The sequence below is a fragment of the Pithys albifrons genome, chromosome 6, assembly GCF_047495875.1.
Source record: "Pithys albifrons albifrons isolate INPA30051 chromosome 6, PitAlb_v1, whole genome shotgun sequence".
NCBI lineage: Eukaryota > Metazoa > Chordata > Aves > Passeriformes > Thamnophilidae > Pithys > Pithys albifrons.
The window spans coordinates 16,070,041-16,097,115 of record NC_092463.1 but is presented as its reverse complement, the minus strand read 5'-3'; the positions used below and the strand labels follow the sequence as shown (position 1 = coordinate 16,097,115).

The 27,075-nt window shown below is 44.7% G+C and overlaps 1 protein-coding gene across 1 annotated transcript; it reads left to right on the top strand.

Moving 5' to 3' along the window:
- Positions 1 to 23,951: 23,951 nt before the first annotated feature.
- On the top strand, positions 23,952 to 25,236 carry FAM181A (family with sequence similarity 181 member A). Its single transcript, XM_071559405.1, has 2 exons — positions 23,952 to 23,989; positions 24,296 to 25,236. The coding sequence occupies exon 2, from the start codon at positions 24,367 to 24,369 to the stop codon at positions 25,234 to 25,236; it is 870 nt and encodes a 289-aa protein (XP_071415506.1). The 5' UTR covers positions 23,952 to 23,989; positions 24,296 to 24,366.
- The last annotated feature ends 1,839 nt before the right edge of the window (positions 25,237 to 27,075 follow it).

The following is a 27,075-nucleotide window of genomic DNA, read 5'->3' as shown; positions in this document are numbered from 1 at the left end:
GTTTGAGGGGAAAAACCAAAATGTTTTACCCACAAGCAGGGGAGGGGCCTCCTCCACAATAATCACACCACTCTTTATCAAATTTAAGAAAAGGAATTTTAATACAAGAAGGATAACTGCTATATATATATATATATATATATATATATATATATGTAAACAGACTAGTGCAACCCACTTCCCCAACACCATAAGAGAAAAAAAAAACAACAACAAAACCCAGCAGGTTTTCCTCCGGGAGAAAAGGTTATACTTAAGTGTCCTTGTCACAGCTCGGCTGGCTGCAGAGTGAGTTTCAGTCCCTCTCCAGCGAAACAGACGAGCAGTGGGCTTTCAGATGGACTCAGTCTCTTCCCCCTGTGTTCCCCGTCCAAGAAGCAGAAAAGGTACGAGCAACCAGCAGCAAATCCAAGGCAGGCAGCAGCACGGCAGGAAAAGCTGGTCCGAAGTAGGCAGCGGCAAGACAGCCAGGGAAAAAACCCCAGCAGTAACCAGCAGGGCAGCCTGCCTCCTTGGAGTCCCCACTCCCCCCTTCCGCCGAGCCAAGACTGAGGAGAATATCCAAAAAAAAAAAAAAAAAAAAAAAAAACAAAACAAAAAAAAACCAAAAGAGACAAACCTGCCCCCACCCCAGCGATCACAGTTAACTGCTTCTTTTGTTAACCGCTGGCCTGGGCAGTTAAGTGGCAGGGGAGAGAATTTACATAATAATCCCAAACTACAACAGTCCCAAACCTGTATGGGGACATGCCAAGGTCCACCACTGGGATAAGGAGGAGCTGAAAGACTTACATTAAAATGTATGCAGATGTGAAGCCTGTTGGAAGAGCCACTCTTTTCTGTGAATTGCAGCAACTGATGCACCTATCAATACATACACCCTGCTCTATGCTTGTAAAAAATCCTGCCCCCGCTCCCAACATCTGAAAAGCTCTTATATTATCTATATTATCTGTAATATCTCCACTAAGCAGTCTGTCATCCCTTCCTCTGCATCAGGTTGGTAGATGGTTGAGCAAAGGGAGTGAGAGACACAATCATGAAGCCTCCTGCTCTGCTGCACGGCTGGGACACTTGGAGAGCTGCTGCGCAGACTGAGGTGGGAGGCTCACAGGCACAGCCACACACTGCCCCTCAGCTATGCTCTCCCCCCACCCACTACCAGCCTGGCTGGGCACCAGGGACTCTGGATAAAACTCCTGGATGCTGATCACTGCACCAAACATTGCATCCTCAGGCGTCACTTCCGAGTTCATTGAAAGTTTTTATTCTCTCATAATGGCTGTGTGAACGAGGTCAGACTGATCCCAAGTACCTTCTTGTTTGATGTAAAAAACTAAACGGGAGAGCTCAGGATTATGCACTGAAAAATGGTGCCGCCTCCATGTATTTAAATGAAGTAGGGTGCATGAATTCATTATGATCTGAAAGCTCTTCAAACACTAAGTAGGTACAACAGCTTCAGATGAGCCTCAGGACTAGTTGCTAATGCATATACTTGAGATAGTTGCCTGTTTTTTTTTCCCTGTGCCTACTTACAGCTGCAGAGCTCCAGCTTGAAAACAGCATCCATGCAAAAGGAGGTACACTAAAAGAAGACAAAAGCTGTAAAAATATCTTCAGTCTAATTTAACTCTCAGCTGCAGGTCTGCAATTCTCAGGACTTCCCTTTCAATTTGTAGAGAGAAAACAAACTTTGTCTTGGTTTAGGCATTAACAGTAATAATGAAAATAAGAATTTTTATCAGTGAGCAGACATTTTTATATCACACAGAAAATAATAAAATTTCTATAGTGGCATAATTTTAAAGCTTAAAAGGTTCACTGGGATTGCTATGATCATCTTCTCTGACTCCTTGGTTCAGCTTCTTGGGGTATTTTTTTTTTTTCTAATATTTCATAGATAATTTTATCTTGCTTTTTTGAAAAGGCTGCAAGCTACAATCCTGTCATAGTTATTTCCTACAGGGAACCAGAATCAGACCTCCAGTTTGTCAGATATTTGTGTTAAGATATGTAGGAAATTAAGAAAGAGCCTGTAGCTATGATTAAAACACCTCGATCCCCCTGCTCAGTTGTACATCTGTCTTTATAAGTCTGTGCATGGAGATAACTCATATATTAAACTAATCTTTCATCCCTGCTAAGGAAGCATTTTCATCTCCTGCACCATGTACAGGGGTTCCTCCTCTTGCAGCACAAACTGCAACAGTTTGGTGGATCTGCAAAACATGGTTTCAGTTTTCTAAACCTCAGGGCAGCTCTGGGGGTTTCAAGTCCATTAGTGGGACAAGCTGTCCACTAGCATTAGCTCTCAAACCCTCTCAGTGGGTGAAACTTTTCTCACCACAAAATGGCAGCACAAGGCACACTGGGAGGACAACAAGCTGCACACTATCATCACTTGGCTGGCACTGGGACCTGTACTCAGGCTTTGGCATGTCTCCTACAGCCAGCCAGCTCTACTGCCATCACCAGCCTGAGTCACAGAATGCCTTGGTGTTGGTCACAGCCGAGCAAGGTAGAAGGTGTAGCTCATGTGTAATGAGCAAACACCCAATTCCCCTCCCTTCACAGGACCAAGATTCTGGGAAGAGGTCCTTTCAAGTCCTGTTTTCAAGGGCAGCTCAGCTGACTGCACATCCCCAGACACAGACAGACCATGTTTTAAAGACAGTCCCTCACTTCTGGGAGAAAAGGTCATGAATATCAATCACTCTTAAATTCAAAAACCTGTTTCATCCTAATCAGAGAGGTGAAATGTCGCTTGCTGCTCTCTGCAGACAGTGCTTTGCCCTGTGAATGTCAGAGATGCTCATTCTTATCACAGACACCCCTATACATCCCAAAATAAGGGGATTACTAGTTGACCAACAGCCCACATTGGCTGGGATCAGGGCCCTTTCCATAAGTTGTGCTGAGCTGGACACCAGGCGAAAGCATGCTCATGTCTACAGTCCAGTGCAAATCCCTGGAGTTGAAAGACTAGAAATAGGGAAATAATGGACATAACTCATGCCCTGTCCCTACCCACAATGTGAACAGTAAATCACTGCTGCCATGCTGGCAGCAGCTGAGCTGTCTCACTGGAACAATACAAAGAGAATGAGAAAGAGCCAGAGAGCAACAGAACTGCCTTTGATCAGCAGCCAAGGGTTGACAAAGACCAACCACTTGGATCTCCCAAACAGTGGTAACTGGATCAACTTCAAGCTTAAACTTGTGTTTTTTCCAGTTGTTTCTCAAAATTCAGTTTCTTCGTCCTGTGTTTTGGGGGTATAACCATAGCTTTAGCTTTAGAAAGGACTTGACTGTCTTGGAAAGACAGGGGTAAGTTTAAAGGAGACCCAGAAAAAGAGAATTAGAGAAAAGGTGGTTTTCTGCTCTTCTCCTTCCAACCACTATTACATTTATCTTTGGTGATGCAGCTGGAGTCAACAATTCCGTCTGTGGTCATCCTTCACCCTCCTTGGCAACCATTAACTGTCTCCTTTGGAAAGGATTTCCAACTAGGAGAATAGAGCATCCCTTAAGACTCATAGATCCTAGATCCCAAAACACTACTAAATGGAACAGACAGAAACAAGGACACCAAGAGGGAAAAAGACTTTCCTTCCCTCCTGAACAGGCATCGTGAGACAGGCTGTACCTGAGAGCCAGCCCCCACAGTGGTGTGAACACCAGGAGGGGGCAGTAGTGCTGCTGAGACCTGGGAAAGGCTGGGAGCTCAGATACTTAGAAGCGTGTAGGTATAGTGATCCAGACACAAACAGCATAGGGTGCATTTTGCTTTCATTACTAAGAGTATCCTTGGGGTAACCCTATCCCCCTGCACACTCAGAAATCTGAGAGACATGAGGATCCTGGTTCTCTGCTCCTCTGGATGGCCCACAGCCCCAGGATTGACTGCACCATGTCGATGCTCCAGCAATAGGTAGGGACTGAAAACGGACCCAGAGCTTGCATCAGGGGCACAGAAGCATGAGGATGAGATAAAGGTGCTCTAAAATGTGTCCCCTCATGCCACCAAGGCGATCCAGAATTGCAGGTGCACACCAGCATGTGACTGCGAAGCACAACTCAGCATTTGCAGAGCTCTGGCAGAGGGTTTTATGAAGACAACTTCAGTCATTTCCTCAGCATGATCTTCATGTACTTTCAGTTTTATCTGTTACGAACTTTGATTCCAAATCTGCAAGGGTGTAATCGCTTTCTTCGCTTCATGTGACAACTGGGATGAAGTAAATCACAAGACAGTGGATGTCACCTTTCTGAAGAGTTTTTTGTTTTAGTTAAACTTTGGAGATGTTCTTGAACTTCTTGCATTTTCTAGGCATTTAAAGGCACCATGAATTACATTATAATTGAAAAATGGGCCTGTTTAATAGAAATTAAGTGTAACTGATAGCCCTGGTCTGCTGACTTAATAAAGAAGCTTAACATTATTATAACCATATTAATAACAAGGCCAGCTAGCCATTAGCAAGAGGAGTTCATTCATTGCATCTCTCTGACACTTTCCAGCTTCATGGTAAATGAGGGCAGCTTGTGTTCATTTTCTCTTTAGATAATTCCCATAAACAAGTGGGTGAGAGATCCTACTTTACTTCTAAATAAGAGCTGTTAGCAAGAAGATGATAGAACTAATATAAATCCATAACAGAGGAAAATACAAGGATGAGAAGGAATAATAGAGAAAGCAGTCTTGGTGCAGAAGAGCAAAGGAGGATGAGTAGGAGGAACCTGAAGCCCTGATACAGAGCAGTCCAAGCCCTTTTAACAACTCACCCCAAGCTGAAAGAGACTTGCCAATGAATAGAAGGACTTAAGGGCTTGGGACAGAGACAGATAGCTGAACTCACTGGAAGCTTATTGTGTTCAGCTTCATAGCAAGCTCTTAACCAAATCAGTATTAGCCACATATATTCCACAGGTCTTTCATTCTGCCTAACAATCTTGTTTTGAATAAACGTCTCAGCATTTCAGAGACATGTCAGCTTGGATGTATTTCATTGACCAGTTACACTTCATATAATCTGCATGATATAAGACTGTGAAGGATCTGTTCCATTTTCCTTGTCACATTGGCAGATAATGTGTACTCAACAGGTTAGACAACCTACCCAAAAAATCTCTCTGCTGAAGACTAGGTATTGCCAGCTCAGCAAAGACATCAGTTTTGTGCTAAGGAAGGAAAGCCAGTTGATGTTATCTTTTTGGATTTCAGTAAAGCTTTAGATCCTCTCTCTCACAGGATTCTTATACACAAAATGCCCAGCACACAGCTGGACACAGGTCAAGCATAGAGAGTAATAGTGAATGGGATGACATCAAACTGGCGACTTTACACTAGTGGGGTTCCACAGGGCTCCATCTTGGGCCCAGTGCTCTTCACCACCTTCTTAAATTACTTGGATGCAGGACTGGAAGGGATACTGAGCAAGTCTGCAGATGACACAAAACTGGGAGGAGTTGTTGACTCCCTTGAAGGCAGGGAGGCCCTGCAGAGAGACCTCAACTAATTAGAGGTCTGGTCAATCACCAACCATATGAGGTTCATCAGGGGATAGTGCCAGATTCTCTACCTGGGATGGGGCAACCCTGGCTGTTTGTACAGACTGGGGAATGAGATGCTGGAAAGTAGTGTTGTGAAAAAGGACCTGGGGAGTCAGCAGTGCCCTGGCAGCCAGGAGGGCCAACCCTGGCCTTGGGGGCATCAGGCCCAGCATTGCCAGGTGGTTGAGGGAGGGGATTGTCCCGCTCTGCTCTGCACTGGTGCGACCTCACCTTGAATATTGTGTGCAGTTTTGGGCACCACAATATAAGAAAGATATTAAGCTCTTAGAGAGTGTCCAAAGGAGGGCAAGGAAGATGGTGAAGGGCCTTGAGGGGAAGCTGTGTGAGGAGCAGCTGAGGCCACTTGGTCTATTCATCCTGGAGAAGCGGAGACTGAGGGGAGACCTCATTGCCCTTACAACTTCCGTGTGATGGGAAAAGGAGGGACAGACACTGATCTTTTCTCTGTGGTGACCAGTAACAGGATCTGAGGGAATGGTCTGAAGTTGTGTCAGGGAAGGTTTAGGTTGGATGTTAAAAAAGAGGTTTTTCACCCAGGGGGTTGTTGGGCACTGGAACAGGCTCCCCAGGGAAGTGGTCACAGCACCAAGCCTGACAGAGCTCAAGAAATGTTTGGATGATACTCTTGGGCACATGGTGTGACTCTTGGGGATAGTTCTGTGCAGGGCAAGGAGTTGGACTTGATGATCCTTGCAGGTCCCTTCTAAGTCAGCATATTCTATGATTCTGTGAAAGCTGCTCCAATGTGAGCTGTTTCTTTCTGGGCTGCAGGACTTCATCGTGCCTCCTGTTGCTCCATTCACCTGCTTCATGGGTACCAACCAGCCTTTGAACATAATCAGTCAGAACTGGTGTTTAATCAGTTATCCTATCTAATTTAAACTCAGCTTGAAGCTTGGTGCCTGTTCCAGACCTAAGGAATGACTTCTATGTGAAAACATTTACTTGCTTTTTCCAACTATTTCAGTTGCACTGATCAAATTAATTTCTACATCCCTTTGTCTTGCTTCTACCTGCTTGTAGTAGAACAGTGTCAAGTCTGGCAAAAGGTATTTTTTAAGTTTTAAGCTTCTGATGTATAAAATGCAGATGTCACTAAACAATGTGCATCCCTCTTTTGTGTCAAATACACAGGAATCAGAATTTATTTTTTCCCACAAGCCTTTCTGGAAATGGATTATCTTAATCTTCTGTCTGCAAATCAATATTTCACTACCAAGCAATCTCTCCAGAGGCAGCAAGCATTCACACTTTTTATGCTCACCACAGTTGCTAAACAGTAGGCTGTTACGGCTTTTGTACTGGTGATTAGGGCTGCCTGCACACTGCAAATAGGGTTTGCAAGTATTTGTGAAACCCCCCAGTGCTGCTGGGTTCATCCATGTCTCTGATCCATACAGTAGTTACCTTTTCAGATATTTCTAGAAAATCCTCTTTCCCACCTCTAAAATTGTTGGGAGAAATAGATTTTCCTGACTGAAGCTCAGCCTGTACAGAAGACTAAAGCAAAGGGCAATGAAATCCTGGCATGTTAAGGCTTCTGTGCACTATAGTTGCAGAAATAATGCTGAGTAGTTGATGGACATGCTTGTGCATTAAAATAAAAAAGCAATTTTAGAAAACAACTCTTCTGAACTAATCCAATTTTCAGTTGGACATTTTCTTCAATTGAAAATTCTTTTTACTGTAATTTTCTTTATTTTTTCTACCTTTTTAATCTTTTTTTAACAGCTATTCCTGGGAAACACATTCAGGTAACAAAATTAGACTCAGTCCAGTGCTGACAATAGGCATTTAAAAGGTTTTTAAAAGTCATTGTTAAACAAAAACAAACAAAACCCCAAACAAACAGATGACAGTGCTGATCATTTGGTAGGGGCAGTTAATATTTTTCTTACAAAGTTTTCATTCACAGCATTTGGACCAGGTCTGCCATGACATTTTCAAACTCCACTTATTCCCTGAGCAGCTGGCATGCTGCATTCACCCTGTGGTGGCTGTCTGCACTGGCCTAGATGTAATCGTGTTTGCATAGTCAGTCACACAGAAAACCAAGAATTACTCTACTGTATGAACAGGGTATTCATTACTTGCTACATCTCATTTTAAAGGTTTCATTCACCCACTCAAGAAACATGACACAATGTGATACAGCTGAACTGACATAAAATGAATTAGCCCATTAGCTGAAACATGGGTTACCTAAATGGTCCAAGAAATCATGAGTGGATAATTAATGATTAGTTCTTAGAAAGAAAAAAAAAAGCTTTATTTTAGTCTCAAGGAGTTTCTGTCCAGTGTGCTTGCATAAATATGAACTTAAGTAATAGCAAGAAGAGAAGGAAAAGACTACTGCATCTGCATCAAGCCAGTGAGGCTATCATTCCAGAAACCCTTGTATTCAACCAAGTCTGTCCTAAAGGTGGCAACCATGTTCAGGGATAGTTTTGTTCCTAGATGTTGTGGGACCCCATGAGGCCAATCCAGCTCAAACAATAAGCCTTGCCAAACTCTTGTTACATCACTTCTTCCCTCAAAACACATTTAGCAGCATCTCCAGTTTTGTTTGCCAAGTTGCTTGCACTGATAAAGACCCTGCACAAAGAATTGATCCGGGGTATAGCACGGTGGGCCACTGTTTCAGGTTTGGCTTAGCTTTTTACCAACCCTGGACTGCCCTCTCCGTCCCCCCTGAGTCCTCGTAGCAAAGGGAAAAAAAACTGCAAGAAAACTGAAAAGAGAAAAACTCAAAAGAAACTGAACTGAATTAAAAAGAAATTATATTTTCCTGACATTTGCAAACACATATATACAATGTGTACACACCATGTAGTGCAGCCATGATGGAACTCCACTAAGCCACTCCCACAAACAACTCTCCCTTATGTTAGTCCAGGTGTGATGTTCCTTCATTAGCTCAGCCTTTGGGCACATGAGCATTCAAATGATGAATCTTTACAGATTCTACTCAAGCAGCAGTGTCCTGCCACACACTAACAGCCCACATGGGCCTCTCTATGCTTCAATTAATCTTCTTCTATTGGTCCAGCCACCCTCAGAGGGGCACTGGCTGTCATCTACAAGTCAGTGTAGAGGTACAGTCTTGGCTAGTTTCCTGGTTCAGCGATGTCTGGTAGACCTGGTTGTTCTTCTCATCCTCTCGGCTGGAGGCAGGGTGGCTTAATTGCAAGAACACCACAAGAACAGAACAGACCATCCAGGCTTCTCCCACACCCAGCTCCCTGGAAGAAGGAAAAACCTAAACTCTTCCTCTGTTACGTGGAAAACACGTGTGAAATACTTGTGATGTCTGCTTCCTTAGTTACACCTAGTTACTAAGAAATCCATAGATCAAAACCATTACAGCCACCCCTATTTGAAACAATCCTACCTGATGACAGAGGTGGGACACTTATGATTCTGTGATGCTTTTCTTAGCAAGTGTCTGGATGTGATGGCACAAAATACCAGGTGTTCAAAACCTTGGAACAATCTTGTCTGTCAGAAAGATTTGGTCAGCTTTCTCCTTAGAGTGACATTACAGAATGACATGTTGATTCTTAAAACAAACTAGATTAATAATAGCAAATCCCTATAAACTATGAGTCATTCAGATTGCTGAATCATGAGAAATTCCATGGAAAATAAAGATTCTGCTGAAAGAATATCTCCACCTGCACACTCCTTTTACCAACCCTTGGCTACTCATGCTAGTGAACAACTGGTCTCTTCTCAACACTTCCACACCTGGAAGAATGGCTGATAGAATTCCCTCCATTCTGCCAGAGTTCTCCAAATCTTACATTATGCAGAGAGATGCACATTTTTTCATTGATATTACTTACATATTTCTATTTGCTCTCTTTTTAGCAAAAGTTGTATTATTGCATAACCATTTATCTCACTAGACGCAACTATTTTAAGACTCTGCTAAAGTAGAGCTGCAGAAAAAGACAAGTCTGTGAAAGTGTATGTGTATTTGGAAGAAGACTGGACAGCTTGTGAGTTATCTAGGCTTGAAAAGCTGACAATTGGATTCTAATGTTTGAAATGAATACTGCTGGTTTAATTACTAAATAAATCCTTGGAAATGTTCTGGGAACTGATGGAGTATTGCAATATACTTCCTGCTTTCCTCACCTTTCATTATTTATAGCTGCTTGATACTGTACCCCTAATGTTTGTGGTATCCATTTATTAGGAAACAGGGAAAGGTTACTTTCCATAATAACTTTCTCGTGCTGCATAAGGTAGAGTGTAAAATGACTGCTTTTTGGCTGGGGAAAAAAAAAGAAAAATTTCTCTATTGTCACAAATCACTGTCTACATTTTATGATACTATATCTCTCTGAACAGCTGCAGTTTAGTGTAGGGATTGCCCTCCTTCAGCAATAAGAATGTGTTCTTAACAGCTGCAGATAAGCACATTCAGAGCCTAACTGAGAACACACCATTGCATTTCCATTGGTAACAAGCAAAACATCTACGGTACTTTTCATCTGAAATGAGCTTTACTGTAAGCTAAAGATACCAGCAACCAAGAAAAATACCATGTCAGGTGGGCAGCAGTCTCCTGGAAGCATGGTGGCTCTTCCCTTTACATATTAGCAATAAAATTCATCCCTTTGATATCTCCAGTAAACAGAGATGCTTACTTGCACCTACAAGGGAAGTTTTCCCCATTTTGAGGAGTTATAATGGAGAGATTTTGAACAAAGAAAAATGCAACACTGTAAAGAGCAGAGTATACATGATAAGGAGATTTAAGAATGACAGAGTTGCAGATAAGTGCATATTTTTGGTTTTTTTTCCTCTCACTTGCTCGAGCTGTCGTTCCTATGTTTACATGGTAACTTTGTCAAGGACTACATGCGATGCAGCAACAGTGCATGAGCATAGACGGCGTTTGATGTTTCTGCAATAGGATGAGGGTTCATGGCAGATCTGGATCCAAACATCGCCCCAAATCATCAGGTTTCTGAGCTGCCCCTCAGGTCACATTCAGGCTCTGGTGGACAGCTGTGGCACTGCGCAGGCTCACAGAGCTCCTGCTTTGGGCACAGAAGGAAGGGTCCCCTCAGCCACAGCTGGGCTGTCAGCATAACACAGGCTGGATTTGAGCCCCCAGGGACAGAGAAAGGACCTTATGGTTACCTGCCCAAAATTTATGGTTCAAGAAGGAGTAAAGAAAAAGATAATTTAGACATTGTGGTACTCTCCTGTTCCTAGGCCATTTTGGTATGAAGAGCTCCTGAATTTGCTTTATTTTGCCCTGACTACAGCAATGTTGGCAACTGCCAAAGAGCCTACGAAGCAAATAATCATGGTTTCTACCTCTTCCTTGCTCAGATGACCTCCCATGTGGAAACAGGGCTGGCTGCAGTAGGAACAACATCACTGAGTCAAGACCCTAAAGTACTTCTTCCTAAAGGGAATTCTAAAATCAGGCAACTTTCCACCTGTTTTTCCATGCTGAAACAATATTAAACCACCTACTATTCAGTCCCTTCTGTAAATGTACCTGATTTGCTTGACTCACTGAGACAGAAGAAGTGACCCTATGGCCACATGATCAACTTTTACAAATGTTACTGGCAATTCCTTTAAGGAAACTACAGCACTGGGGCTGGGCTGTGGACTAGCCATGCTCTGGGCTTTTCAGGTCAGCTGATACAGAAATATGTACCATTAACCAACCTCCTTCTTCAACAGTAAAGTTCTCCAATCCCTCCCTCCATATGAGATCAAGCCTCCACAGTGGTGTGCAATAGGGGGAGTTTAAATGAGGTGTCTGGGTGAAGCCTTTTTTTCTTTCTTATATTAAACTACCTCTGGTGCCCCATGGTCCTGGGGTCTCCAGAGGCAGAGAGGCACCTCTTAGTGGAGAGGAAGCAGGTTGATGGCACATTTTGTATTTGTGGCCCCATGAGATATATGGGAGGTAATAAAGCTCTATCTGGATTTACATGAACAAGATGCTCATTGAAATGCTTCAGCATCTTTTAAAAATCATGATTAAAAAGTTGGCTTCCACTTCTAGCTCCAAGCAGGCAAGGACTGCAAATAAAAAATCGCCTCTCTCACTCTTCTATTGGGAGAATTTTGCATAAATTAAAATTAATGCATTTTTTCAACTAGGTCAGTGGAATGTAAATGTTCTGTTCCAGGGAGGATTATACATGGTAACTCAGTTAAGGGACACACAGCACAGATCAATCCTGCTGCATTTATCAAAGCTGAGCTGTTTGGAACTGAAAGCAACAACAGTTTTCCTACCAAACACTTCACTGCAGTATCTTAAGGCTCATGGGGCTGAGGATGGATATTTGACTCTCTTCTGGGACATCTCAAAGTCTTTGGCTTTTGTCTATGTGTCAAACATGTCCTCGAATGTGGTCATGAAATCTGTGTGATAAAATGGGACAGCAGAAACATACCCATCTCACTGGTTTTTAGCTCCAGCGGGAATGTGCTTCCCCTGTGTTTGCCAACCAGGCAATGCAATGTGAGACTCAGCAGCAAGTTGAACAAAATTGAATTTGTGCAGGTTTCCTGCTCCTGCCATCAGGCCTGCATCTGGTTGCTGCCAGTTGTGTGCTGCCCTCAACAACTGCCCACTTTGTTTATGTCTTACACCCCATAGTCAGCCTAGATGCAGACACTGTGCCACTGAACTAGTGCATCTGAATCCCTGATGGGGTCTGCAAACAAGAAAATAAGAAGGAATGGTTTGGATTTTCTCCTCTGACACAAATCTGCAAGCAGACACACATTGTAATGTAGGGAAATGAATGGCCACCTTGACTTCCAGCCATGCTGGAGAGAAGCTTCAGAGGTAAATAGGCATGGTGCTGCTTTCAGAACGGGACTAGGACTTCTGTTTTGATGGGCTTAGCACTGTAAGAAAAGATGTTGTGACTGAGACTGTTATACAACAGCAACTGAAACAAAATCTTCATGAAAAAATGTCGCTATGGATGACACTTGGAATTATGTTAGTTCTCCTTAGAACAACCTCATATACTAATTAATAAAAAATCATAAATAAATCTTTGTGAGTTGCAGATGTCCTTCTAAGAGGATCAAAATAAAATTGCTCTCAATGCAGAATAGTCCCAAACAATGGTCCGTAATACTTGCAAGCAGTAGGTGGAAGAAAATGGGACCTTGTTTTTCACATGGTTCCAGTACACTGTTTCCTTGCCTCTCACTGCATAATCATACCCAGGATGTATTTGCCCATTCCTTCAAATAAAAAATGCTCTAGTAAATGAGAGAAAAGTCTCTGTAGTCCTGTATCTTACCTCAGATATCAGCCTGTGTGGATATTTAAGGAAGGGCACAAGGACAGGGGCAGTACACGGTGATCTATACCTGCTATCCTCATCTGGATTTTGACAATCAGTAGTTTCAGGAGTTCCTGAGCTACAGGGTCAAGGTGGATTTTTCACCTTAATAATGATTCTATATGGCATTACTATAAGTCCTTTTTAAACACACTTGGGCAGCAACAAGTTGCTATTTTGGCAACAAGTTCCATGATTTTAATGCATCACGTGGAAAATTTCTTCCAAAAGGTTTAGATCTACTGTAGGATAATTCAATCTTTTACCCTTAATTCTTGCATTGGAAAAACACAAATTAACCTTGTCCTGTTTACCTGCTCCATACCTTTGGTGATTTTATATACTTACCTCTAGTCTCCTCAGGCAGTTTTCTTTCCAAGCTGAAAAGAAACTAATTTAATCTTTCCTGAAAAATAAAAGTGTTGCAAAACACTGACTATCCTTGCTACCTGCTCTATGTAATTTCCAAAGTTACTAGCTCAGGCTGTAATACTATTTTCTGTTCTACTTTATTGTGTTCTCTTATTCAGAAATTCCTACTATCCAATTTGCCTTTTGACTGTTGCAGGGCAATAAGTGATGTTTTCAGAAACCTCATACCTTAATTTCCGTTACTCAACCCCATGCAGTGCTACAGGCCGAAGACAGAGTGGCTGGAGAGCAGCCAGGCAGAAAGGGACCTGGGGGTAGTAATTGGCAGGAGCTCAATATGAGCCAACAGTGTGCCTGGGTGGCCAAGAAGGCCAATGGTATCCTGCCCAGTAGCAAAAATAACATGGCCAGCAGGACCAGGGCAGTGATACTTCCCCTGTACTCTGCGTTGGTGAGGCCACACCTTGAGTGATGTGTTCAGTTCTGGGCCCCTCAGTTCAGGAAAGATATTGAGGTGCTGGAGCGGGTCCAGAGAAGAGCAACAAGGCTGGTGAAGGGACTGAAGCATAAGTCCTATGGGGAGAGGCTGAGGGAGCTGGGGTTGTTTAGTCTGGAGAAGAGGAGGCTCAGAGGTGACCTCATCACTGTCTATAACTACCTGAAGGGAAGTTCTAGCCAGGTGGGGGTTGGTCTCTTCTCCCAGGCACTCAGCAATAGGACAAGGGGGCACGGGCTTAAGCTCTGCCAGGGGAAATTTAAGTTGGATATCAGAAAAAAATTCTTTACAGAGGGAGTAATCAGGCATTGGAATGGTCTGTCCAGAGAGGTGGTGGATTCACCATCCCTGGAGGTTTTTAAACTGAGATTGTCATGGCTCTGAGTGCCATGATCTAGTAAATGGATTGGAAATGGACCAAGGGTTGGACTCGATGATCTCAGAGGTCTTTTCCAACCCAATCAACTCTATGATTCTATGATTCTATCTTTCTTTAGTGTTGCTATCTAGAGACCGTCACTGCAGATGTATAAGTAGAGTTATTTTTTCCCTTACATTGCAATTGTCAATATTGAATTTCATCTGGTGCTTCACTGTCAGTTGGTATTATAAGCTTCTTCTGCAAAAGTCAGCTTTAGCTTTGATTATTGTGAATAATTTTGGATCTTCTGCAAACATTACCAGTATTCACCTGCTTTGACATGCCACGTACAGAGATGGTGAACAGCACTGATCTCAGCATAAGCCCTTGGACACTCCTTTTGTAAATTTACCGTAAATCCAGAGAAAATGTTGCTTTATTTATTCTGTTATTCATTCAACTCCCTACCACATTACACACCTTTGTTACTTGATGTGGTGGCTGGTGTAATCTCTGCTTTGGTAGCTCAACAGTTTCATATTTGAGCTCTTTTAGCACACTTGGTTGAATGCTATCTTTAATCATTTGATCCAGGTCAATTTATCCCAGAGGGTCTGCTTTCCAGAGACAATCTGTGCTTCCCTTTATCCTGAGATATTCCACCTCACCTTCAAAGTTTCAGCTCTGGGAATAATGCAGGTGTAATCACTTGTTCATCAGAAAATGTCAACCTTTTGCATTTTCCAGCAAAAATAATTCTTAAAAGAAGGGTCCTGTACCTCTAGGTAAAGCTCATAGACTGAGGTTATTTCTCCACCAGCACCAGCCTGAGGACTCCCTCAGTATCCAAAATTTAAGTTCTATTAGTTGCACCTGGAGAACTGATTCAAATATATTGCATTGTAAACCTGGACTGTTGGAATTACCATTCTGTTGAGGATGGAACACAGTGGAGTAGTGTCTTTTGCATTGTTCAAAAAAAGTGGATTAGGGAGAATTGACTGCTGCTAATCAAAGGTTAATGTAGAGTCCATATGAATAAATCTATGTTGACATCTTTAGAGTGCACATAAGCTTGTGCTCATGTCTTCCCCTGAACTGGAATCTACAGTAACACACATATATTCTTGTACATCTTCCTGTCAGTGAGGAGGAGACTCATAGCAGAACAGCAAGTTGTGTTTTCACCCTTCCTTTTGTCATTTACTCTCAGTGCAGGCAGCTCTACAGTCTACAGATCTTTCTCTGAAAAGCAGACGCAAAGCTTTGGTTTAGTCCGGATGTCAAACTGGTATGTCTCTTCTACTTTACTTTGCACCACTCCTCTCTGCTGGAACAGCAGTCACTGAGCTGAGGATTGCCAAAGCTGTGCAAAAGTATTGCTTGTACTACTCTCCTCTGTCCTTCAGCCCAGCTCCACAATTTACTTCCATGAAGAAAACAATGCAAATTCTGATAAGTATTTTAGGTATAAAAGTGTCCTCAGATATAAAAGTTTCATCAGACATAAAAGTCTATTAGATTTCATTGCCAAGGTGCAAATCACACCACAAGCAATAGACATTTAACCTACTCTCAGAGAAATAGCTATAAACACTTCCCATTCACCATGAGCCACTGATTATAGAATTTTGTGAGTGAAGCACTACTTAAAAGCACCATTCATCTGGATTAATTTCTCTGATCCCCCATGATGGACCAGACCAGACTCTCCAATACCATTGTCTCTCATGAGAAGGTCCGCTCATGCCTGGCAGCTTGATGTACAGACCAAGGTTGTGCAGCAGAGACAGACTTTCCCATGTACCAAACTAACCGGGGCCAGAAAGAGAAGAAAAATTACAGATTTAGAAAAATTGGTTTGGCCACCCAATTTGGACAATATATTCTTATTGTCATTTTTCACAAGCAATTATATATTATTTTTTTTTCTTTACTAGCATTCTCTCTTCAAAAGATCATTGAAGAGATTGTGTTAAAGCCAATAATTGTTTTAACTTCAGCATATTGGTGTTCAAAGTACTTTACATTCTGTAGGAACACATACCTGGCCCTGCTGCCTCCCATCAACACCCACTATAGGATCACAGTGGGCGTAAACACTGTAATATCCCAGAAAAGCAGAGTGCTAGGCTGCTCCGCGTACCCAGCTCTTGTGTAGCTAATGGAAAACTCATGGTGGAACCTAATTTGGCACCTGTAAAAATCCATGCCCAGTTACAATTTGGCTTCAGTGGAAGTAATGAGCCCAGAACTCCTGGAGCAAATACTGAGCTCCAGCAGGGACTAATTCTGATCGCCAATGCCTTGATTAATATTGGCTTTGTGCTCTGCTCAATTTCTTCACTGCAATATGCTCGGCAGACCCTGTTTTCCTCTGAAAATCTTCCTGATGCTTTAGGAATGCAGGACTGGTCCCGAAGAACTGAAGCGCCTGTAAGGTGCTAGCTAGCATGCTCAGGCAACACTTAACTAAGGGAGCACTGAGGCTGCCCTGGGTTTTGTTTAGGCATCTTTGAACCTTTTGCCCGTGCAAGGGACTCCTGCACACAGAAGCTCGTTTGTTTGCCTGCGATGTCTTTTCCCGTTCTCCCGGTGCGCAGCGTTTTAGAGGCAGCAGCAGCACCGTGTGGGAGTTCAGAGCGCCTCCCGACCGCAGCGCGCAGCAACGTGTGAGAGGAGAGAGAGACGGTTTTGCTATAAATAACAAGTAACCGCAATGTTGGCTTTTCTGGCCAGGGTAAAGGCTGCGGCTTGCTCGGGCCGGGAGCAGCGCTGGGAGAGAGGAGAAGAAGGAAGAAGGGAGGAAGGAGAACGGATCGCATCGCGGAGGAAAAGCCACCGCGTGGTCTCCAGCGCCCGGCCGGGCTCCCGCAGCGCCCCCGCCTGGCACCGCCGCACACGGCCCCGGCCCGCACCCTGACAGGGAAGGGCACACGGGAGGACGTGGAAGTTCCCTAGAACAGAGGGGCAAGGCGGACACGCGTTTTCCCCCGGTGATGGCCACGTGCCTGTGTCTGCACAGCCTGGGAATCAAATGCGTCACGCTGAGAGGCAAACTCTGGCATACACACTGAGTCCCAGGGTGCTCAGCACAAGGGCACACATTTGGGCATCATCAGGGTAGTTAGGATGGCAGCAGCCAGCTCTGCAGAGAAGCACCTGGTTCTCCAGGTCTGTGATAATCATTGCCTGTCATGTGGAAGTTCCTCCATCTACCCAACTTGCAGAAAAGCAGGCCCTGCAGAGCTCCTTGTGACCAGGTTGCTCATGAAGTGCAATGTGCTGTTTGCATTTCCCAACACTCATCTCCCACTGACCCTTCTAGGGTGACCCTCAGCAGCAGCTACAGCTCTCATCACTTTTCCACACTCCTTGGAAGCATAAGGACAACTTTAGAGAAGTACATTTTCAAAACTGGGATGGAGGGGTGACACTGAACTTTGTACAACCCTGATTCTACTTTGAGTGACTGCTGCCTACAGCAAAGGTGGCTGAACTCCCCAAATTATGAATAGTTATGAGGTAAGATAAAAGATAGTGTAGCTCTAGGGGGTGATTCACCAGTGCTGGTGGGCAGATGTTGTGTCTGGAAATAAAACAAGGGAAACAGTTGGAAGGAGATGTTAGGGATAGAGCCACACACTGCGCCTTGCTAGGTAGAGAGCTGTCTGCCTCATGGCCAGACCGCCGTGGGGCAGCTCAGGCAGCACTACCTGGGACTGTCTTCACCTTGTCCCAATGTCAAGGGCTGCCTGACTACATGTGCAGCCCTAGCTGGGCTGTGGGACAAGGGCATGCCCCATGGTAAGGAAATGCAAGTGCAGGAGTGTCAGAGGTGTGTTTATGGCTGCACCTGGCACTGATTTCAGTGCAGAAACATTGATGTTGAAGAGAAACTTCATCCAAGAGAGTAGTGCAGAGAACAGGGCTCTGAGCCTGCCCAAAATGTAGTTAGAAGGGGCATTACTGTTCTGGTCTCACATGGCTTTTCTGTACCATAAGCTCAAGATCCAGACTCATCCTCTGTCCAGGGCCCATTGTGCATTTCTTATTTTGCAGCTTTTAAGAGAGGGTGTTCACCTTTTCACAAGTTTATATTAATGACTGAGTTTTTCTAATCCTTTTTGCAGTACTGTTTCTCATCAACAGAAACTTCATGTAATGTTTGGCACGGAGTTCATCATTGATCTTGAAATTCTTAATTACTCTAGAATTATATATAGAGAGACCTGTATTTGGCCCTGCTGCTTCTTCTCAGTACATATCTGCCATGTGGGGAGGTAACATTTAAACCTCCAGAGGGACATAGGCCATACTCTTTTTTAAACATTATCTTATTTACCAGAAAGACAAGCAGTGAAAGGCAGGATGAGCTTTGATCATGCCTAGTTATGGAGTATAATATTGGATATGTGAATACAATATTATCATGGGTGCTTTTTTTTCTACTCCGAAAAACAAAATTCTGCTTAAAGAAACAGCTGTGTCCTGCCTGCAGCCTGCATAAGAATGGCATTAGTCATGTGCAGTCCAACACGTAGCACAATTGTAAAGTTCGCTCTGTGAGACTGACAGGAGCTATTGATATCAGCCCCCTCCACCATCTGCCTGAATGGCAGGCTGCGGGATAGCTGCACCCCCCTCATCATCTCTGCATGGCCTCAGCACTTAGTGCCTGCTCAAAGTCTGTCCCCAAGTGCAGAAAATCAGGGATTGAAAGGAAAGAAAGGATGTCACTCAGGTCAAAGCAGACTGTCAAAAAGGGAAAAAAAGAGTGGGGGGAAGAGTCAAAGTTTTATCTGTTGGGACAGCCAGGTTGCTCTTCTCCTGAGAGCTGAGGTGTTAATTTCAACAAGAAGATGAAGAGGGAGAGAAAAGGAAACAACTGGATAACACAAATCTGTGGCGAAATCCCATATTCACCTTCTATGAACTTAGAACATTCATATTCTCCTTCCCTGAGCTCTGGGGCAGGACTGGGCTGCATGAGGGTCAGCGCCTCAAGACATCCTTGCTGCTGTCTGCAGTGCCTGTGTGCTGAGATGCAGGAAGGGATGCCAAGGACTTTGGCTGCACCCCTATGCACATGCTGTCAGATATCCCTTTCATATGAACCCACAGGTCCTGAGATGCGCAGACACATCCCAGGCTGGGGCCAGGCTCTAAAACTAGAGAACAAGCTCTTTGGAGGCCTGAATGTAATCAGTACCACACTACCCCTCTCCCTCAGCCTTTGCCCTGCCCCACCACTTTAAAGGTCAGACTAGATAGAGGGAGATTTATTTTCATCATATGAGCTGTTTTTCCTTCTCATTTCCAGGCAGTGGCATTTTTCCTCATGACAGAAATTCCTGCTATCAGTTCCTGAGGTGGATGACTCAGAGTTGCTGCAATCCTTTCCTCTCCCATTGCATTTACTTCTAAGATCACTCGGTTCTTCCAGTATGATGTTAAACAACATCTTCCACTGTTATGTCATCATTAACAGCTTTCCACTTCAGTCGCTGTTAACATGAAATCTAAAGCCAGGATCCTTGATTAAGAGCATTAGTGGTCTTCCTCCATCCCAATACTACTCCACTCCAGGCCAATACTTCTGGTTTCACCATGAACTATCATCACCTCCCCTCAGGCAGTTGGCTCTCTTTTTCAAGTGTGGAGGCAAAGCAGAGACTTGGGAAGCAGAAGATGAGTGAAGAAATAATGTGCAACTGAAATAACTTTTAACTGCCTGTAGTGGACAAAGAAAAGGAACAATTCACATGTGGCCCATCTGGGAATTTCCCGGCTTATTGTCTTACTTTTCAAAATAGTTGGAGCTCTATTTTCTCTTTGCTTCAAAGTGCACATCCATTAGGCTTAACAAGGGGTCACAGGATTGTAACACAAATGAGGAAAAATAGTTTAAAAATTCCACAAAATAATGGAAAAAAAATTCCTCTCCTCCTCTCCTCTCTCGACTCTCAATACAAGCAAGCAGAACCTCTATGGAGTTTCTAAAGAAAATATTTTGACCATTATTAAGAAGCCTTATTTTTCAAATAACAATTTGATCTATTTTGTGGCTTTTCCTTTGTAATTAATGGATATTGCCTAGTTTTAACACCCGTGGGAAAGAGATGAGGATAATGGTGCTTACCATACAGGTGTGTACCTCAGACAAACAGATAGAATCATCAAGAGCTGATTCACTCCAGGCCTTCCCAGAAAGTGTACTATGTGAACACAGGGTTCTTATCTTGACAGTGGGGTGAACGCTGTGACAAAACCTGTTGCTCAGGCTAGAATGGAGAAAAATCTTCGCTTGAGTGGAGAGGAAAAGAATTTTGAGTTAACTAGTGTCAGAACAGTGACTTCTGACATTTTTGTACTGCTCAGCTGTTCAGCAAGCTGCTTTTTCTTTATCAGGATGATTTGGATGTTCCTGTTATTTGAAATGCTTGTGGCACTTAAGGGAGAGGTATCCCTGCCCCAGTTAATGGTGTGCATTGTGGTTAGTGCATTAGCTCACATAGTGCAGGACAGCCTGATGCTGGAATACCTTTGCTAAATGGAGCCCTCAGACTGGAAATAATCTGTGGGAGATTTTGGTGTAGAAGTGATTAAATATTGACATCACTTAAAATGAGTGACACTGTAAAAATACTTTGCAGGTATTTTTGTGCAAGAAAATATTTTCTTCTTCATTCATTTTCAAAGGAAATACCACATTTTAGGAGAGGCCTGGCTGCAATTTTCAAGTGAATGGATTTATTCTTGTGCTTTACTTTAAAAAAGGAGATAGAAAACTTTACATACCAAAAATTCCCAAGAAGACAGCTGTCAGGGGGTGACATGTCGGATATGAAGTGGCTCTCCAGCTGGTCCCTGTCTGCATGCTGGGAAGGCATGTGGAGACATTTTTTCAATTGCTGTACTAGTTTGACACGTTCACAGTGGAAAATGATGTATCATTCTTGAGCCTTTGGTTGGTGGACACTTCAAAGTGCATTGGATCCTCATAGAGGAGTGCCCTATTGTTAATTGTTCCTTTCACATGTACATTGGGATGAACATGGTGAGAGCAGCGAGGAACAAAAGGGCTCCGGTGGCCTCCCTGTGCAGCTCAACCTGAGTCTGACCTTGAAAGGGTGGATTGCTCTGGTTTTTAAATCCTGCTTGCTGGTTCATTCTCCTCTGGCGCCCCACTGTTATCCAGCTGCAGGAGAATGGGATGCCAGAGCACTGAGCGTAGCAAGGCATGGGGAGCCCCTTCACCCCTGCAATGTGGTGCTTGAGGAGTCACATCCTGCACAAGCATTCTTCTGGGAGAGGATGGGTATGGCTGTAGTCTGTGAGCTTAGAATGGGCTTCTGCAGAGGGTATGGTGGAGTAAGCAGGCAAGCCATATCCACCCTCCTCAGTCTAACTGACCCCTTAGCCATCAGTCTCAGAGCACAGCCATGGGGTCTTGAGACACTATGACTGGATGTAGATCTCATAATACATGGCATGAGTTTCCCAGGCCTCTGGGGACACACTTCATTAACATGCTGAGGCCATCCTTGACTCCAAGGCACTTGTCACATGTCACTGTCTCTTCCTCTTAGCCCCTTGGGAAATCAACTAGCTCTTTTGGGATACTGCACTCTACAATGTGATGTCTAGGCTGGGTTTGGAAGCTCTAGCTCAGGAGACAGTTTGTTCCTGCAAACAGAGACATGATCCCCTGGTGTACATCTCTTCTAATGAGCTGGAAATAACCTCTCACTGTAGCCTCAGCTGCACAAAAGTGTCTGTGTCGGGCCACAAAGGGGCCAGGCTCCAGCTAGCAAACCCTGAAATAGATGCTCAAGTAGGTGACTGGAAATCACCCCTCGCAAATGATCCAAAAAGTGAACAGAGGTTTTAATGCTGTAATGAGTAGATTACAGAGGGTGCAGGCAGGGCTTGCTACTCCAGGTTTCCTAGGGAATGAACTGCTTCTGAAACAGAAACTTGGAGGAGAGAGTGATGTCTGCGAGTAGCAAATCAGCCACCATGTTACAGCCCACTGTGGTGCCAATGACTCTGTAGCACATTCTGTTGCAGAATGTGCTGACCCCAGGGTCTTTCTAGACCCAAAACAGCTGAGTCTGGGTTCCATCACACATGGCTCAGGCCAGACTGGGAGAAATGATGTGAATAGGGATGGCAGTGCTGAGTGTACCAGTACAGGGATGGTGAAGAATCACCCCTAAGGCCTCTGCCCAGAGTTTTGTGTAATGGCACAGTCTGGATCTTGATTTCCTCTGACGAAAATTGGATCAATAGAAATAAAGTAACTGTCAGTAAAATAGTTGTAAAATGTAGCTGTTTTCAACCCTCAATGCACAGACCTTTGATGCCTCACATCAGTAAGGTAGATTTTACTTGCAGAATGGCTTTGACTTCAGTCCCTGCTTTCCCCAGGGTGTGTGTGTGTTTGGTTCAGAGCTGGCAGCATCTCCCTGACACTGGGTGCACAGGTCCTGTGCCCCTTTCCAGTCTTCCCATCCCCAAGGTGCTGTGGACTGGAGTGTAGGAGCAATGCTGCTCCATCTGTTGGAGGCAGCAGGTCTGGCTGGCATGTAGGCTACAGCCAGCTCTGTGTCATCAGTGTGTCTGGTGCTCACCAAGGGCAGCTCTTCTGCTCTCCTTTCCTCCAGCTCTAAGTTTTACTGTGCTATTAAGTAATTGCCACCCCTTAGGGATAAGCCTTCGAGAAGGCAGAGGGCTCGCATAACTCTGGATCAGTAAAGGAAGCAGCTCAATTAGCATTTCACACGCCTTTTCTTCCCTCTCTTCTTACCTTCCCTGCAGCGGGCATGCTTTCCCCTTAAAGGATTGTCCTGTTTCTGCTCCTTGCCAGCGTTGGCAGGGTGACAGTAGTCGAGTGTGCAAACTTGTGCTATTGTCCCCAGGCCAGGGGGAGTCATGGAGACCCACTAATATGACACAGGAAAATGTTTGCTGATGGCAATTCTATGGGCTTTGTCTAACTCTTTCTCCATCATGACGACTCGATTTAAGTCTCTAACTGTTTGACTACAGATGCAAGAGTACTATCCAACTCCATCCTTTTGTTCGGGTGGTTTGAATGGGTAATTCAGCTTTTGTGTAACTCAATTGAGGGGGCAAACATAAAGACAAGATTCTTGAGCGCTCAAGCTCCCTTTCCATGGATATCTGCACATCTCTTTAGAGATTTGTTCCTTTCCTACCTTTTTCTGACATCATCCTCCCCTTAAAAAAAAAAAAAAGGCTCTGATGAGGAACGGTTAAAAGTAGGCTAGTCCAGTCCCCCGTATTACATTGTCCTGTGCCAATGAAGCGTGGTTAGTATCAGCCCCCAGAGAGCTTTGGGGAGTGCAGGGAAAAGGGTGTCTAAACTTTCCTAACTCATCCTCAGCATTTTCACTTCAGAGTATTGGTTTTAAAAGAAAGGCTTCTGTAGGAGTGAAGAGGATAGAAAGAATGGTAAGAAATCGTGGGGAAATGATTGTATTTATTAGCTGTCTTTCTGTGACTGTCCCCATGGAGACAATTTGTGATGGCAAAGAATGCAAGGAGGGGAGGCTGATGCCTGATTGGGATGCTTTGTATTTGGCAAAGTGGCTTCTGATTGGCCTGGGAGAGCCCCGAACTCGCCGGAGTCGATATTCATTCAGCTTGCTCAAGTGCTTGCTAAACTGCATCCAAACACTGGCGGGCCCTGGCTGCCTCCGCCGAGGTTGGCGGTGTGTAACCTGCCTAACGAGATTAGCGGGGAAGGGGCTCCTCTCTGCAGCGACGCGGCCGCCAGCACCGGTGAGAAAAGCTGCCGCAGCGAGCCGGGTGAGTGTCCGTGCTTGCTCACAGGGAGGCCACCCCGGCTTCTGCCCACCTAAGTGCTATCTAACAAGATTAGGCACCGAGCTGGCTGGCGTTCATGAGCCAGTGCCCGTGCCGGTGTGTGCTGGGGCAGCGGTGTGGGGCGGTGGGCTGCGGGCGCGCGTCCACTCCGACAGCAGTTTGCCTGCACGGAGGTGAACTGAGGGACAACGTGTTTGTTTGGCTGAGAAGTTTGACATGTCCACCCACCCTCCCTCCATTTCCTTGGTGCTGTTTCTCGTTCTTAAATCTGGCCGTCATGTTTTGCAGGTTTGCCTAGGTTTGTCCGAAGGAGGATTATAAACTTTTTACGGGAAACTCAGCACGGTGCATCCAGTGAGATGGCATCGGACAGCGAGGTAAAAACCCTATTGAACTTCGTCAACCTGGCCTCCAGCGACATCAAAGCGGCTCTGGATAAATCGGCTCCTTGTCGCCGGTCAGTTGACCACAGAAAATACTTGCAGAAGCAGCTCAAGCGTTTTTCTCAGAAGTACTCACGGATCCCACGGTGTCACCCCAGCAAAGCCCCCGAATGTGGCTGGCGCAAGGGGGCAGAGGACCGGGGTCGCGGCCCCCCGCCCGAGGCGCCTGACCTCAGCCCCCATGGTGGGGCTGCTGCCCAGAAAGTGATGCACACAGCCGAGGCAGAGGAGACCCTCACCGGGGAACGGGTTTTGCAGGAGCAAAAACCCGAGGCTGCCCGGCCAGACCAGGTGCCCATGAGGAAGCGACAGCTCCCTGCCTCCTTCTGGGAAGAGCCACGGCCACCCCAGAGTCTGACGGCCAGGGCTTTTCCTGCCAGTCCCGAGGGGCTCCCAGCACCCAGAGACCCTCCCCCCTACGAGGGGAAGAAAAGCAAACGGAGCCCAGACGCTGCTGGCGCAGAGAGCCCCCCTGACCCTGCGCCACATGCCAGGGAGAAGGACCCTGCCGGGGTCCCCTCCGGCCGAGTGGGTGCCTGGACCTGCTGCCCCTTCTCTTGCCCCGGGACAGGGGTGTACCAGCCCCCAAGCGTGCTGCCCCCATCGCCCTTCCCGGGGCTGGGGCTATGGAGGAAGAGTGCGGCCACGCTGCCAGTGGAGGTGCCACACTTCTGCAAGGAGGCTGATGGCACAGGGCAAAAACTCTACAGGCCCACGGTTCTGAAACCCATCCCCACCAAGCCCACCATTCCCCCACCCATCTTCAATGTTTTTGGCTATCTTTAGCGCGGCAGGTGTCGGGGTCTTGCTGAACACAACAGCTCCTGAGGGTGAATTGAAACGCCCGGTCAGCCACCAGGCATGAGCTGCTGGCAGTGTGGAGCGGCAGGGGAAGGAGGCTGGGCATCACACCCTCTTCCTTGTGAGTGGGCTGGAGGGAACTAGTAACTGTTGGGAGGCTGCTTGGGCTCCACTCTCCTCTCATGGGTGTAAATCAGGAATAAACGTTCCGAAGCCAGTGGCATGGAGCACGAGGCAAACCAGGGCTCTTTCATCGATGGGCATTGTCTGAGCTGCAGCGAGCCGGGCTGCGGACCATTCATAGCCTCACTTGTAACACCTAGGAGACCTCTTCCATGTGGGAACATCTTTCTGGGGCTGCCCTGTGACAGCAGCAGTGAAATGAAATAAATTAAACCCATTCAAAAAGTTTTTGTACTTTAAAATAATTCCAGAGAAGTCAAGATATTTGGGTCACTTGTTTTGTATGCAAGAGACTGGAAGAACAGTATTTAATGTAGAAACCACACTTGTGATTGATTTAAGCTCTTATTGTATGTAAGTATTGGAAGAATTAAAAAAAGAAAGAAAGGAGGTAATTTTATTTTGGTGATTCTGCAAATGCAGTCTGGTTAGTTTTGCCCCACTGGGTAGACACAGGTAGGGAGATGTGAGGGCTGAAATCTCTGCCTATTCAGACTGATATAAATCAAAAGTATTCTTCTGATGCTGGAAAATTAGCTAGCATTAACCTGGTGCAAATAGAAGCAGGATGTATTTCCACATCAGGAATTGCTCTGCGCCAACAGAACAAATGAAGAATTGTGTTAGTTTAATACAAAACCATAAAGTATGACAGAAGGAAAAAAGTGTAAAGAATAGCCTGCCTTGATTTCCAGCTCACAGGCATCTTTTATTGTGCCTGTTTTTAACATGCTATCACAAGACCTGGCTGTAAATGTTTTGCTTAGTATTTTCCTAATCATTTCCACAAATTGCCATTCAAGAGTTCAATAGGAAATGTTTTAAAGTTATGTTTCTCTTAAACCCATGGAGAAAGTGGTACTAAGACACAGAACATGAGATCTGAGAGGTTTAATATTGCAAGTGTATATTTCTATTCAGCTACTCTGGAGTATATCAGTGAAGTCAAGAGAAGTATATTTTGGGGTAAAAAAGGTCCAGAGAATGGTCACCTGTACTGTTACTGAAGATAATGGGAACTTCTCCCAGATTCAATGAAAAGTGATGTTGATCGGTTTAGTCTCCAAGTAGTGTAGCTCTCTATGACTCCTGGTGTCTCTAAAAGGGGAAAAACAGGCAATACACTTTGTTCAAGAACAATACCGTTGTGAAAGAATCATCATCTGAAGCAAGTGTAGAGTGTTATTTTGGATCTTCTGATGGGCCTTGGTCTTATACAACCAGGTTGCAACTTTCTTTAGAATATGAACTATTCTGAGGTAAAAGTATTTAATTCTTCCCCCAAGCTTTATATATACCACCAATGTTCACTTTTATGGAAACTGTCTGCAATATGTTAGTAGAGCAGGCCAAAAGTAGAACTGGAGATGGCTTTCATTGCTTTTTCCCTGCTACCAGCACTTAATATATAATTATCAATCCTGAATAGACTATTGTTATAGGAGAGAGAAAGGAACTGTCTTTGGTAGCACATACCTGCAACTACATGCAAGGTGTGAGGTGATAAAGAGCTGATCTAGGGGTTAAAGACATCAGGTTAGCTCTTGATCCAGAAGTACATACAGGAACATACTTAGATGTCTTTCCTTTTTTTGAAAAAAATCCCTAAGAAAACTGTCTCTCTCCTCAAGGAGGCTAACA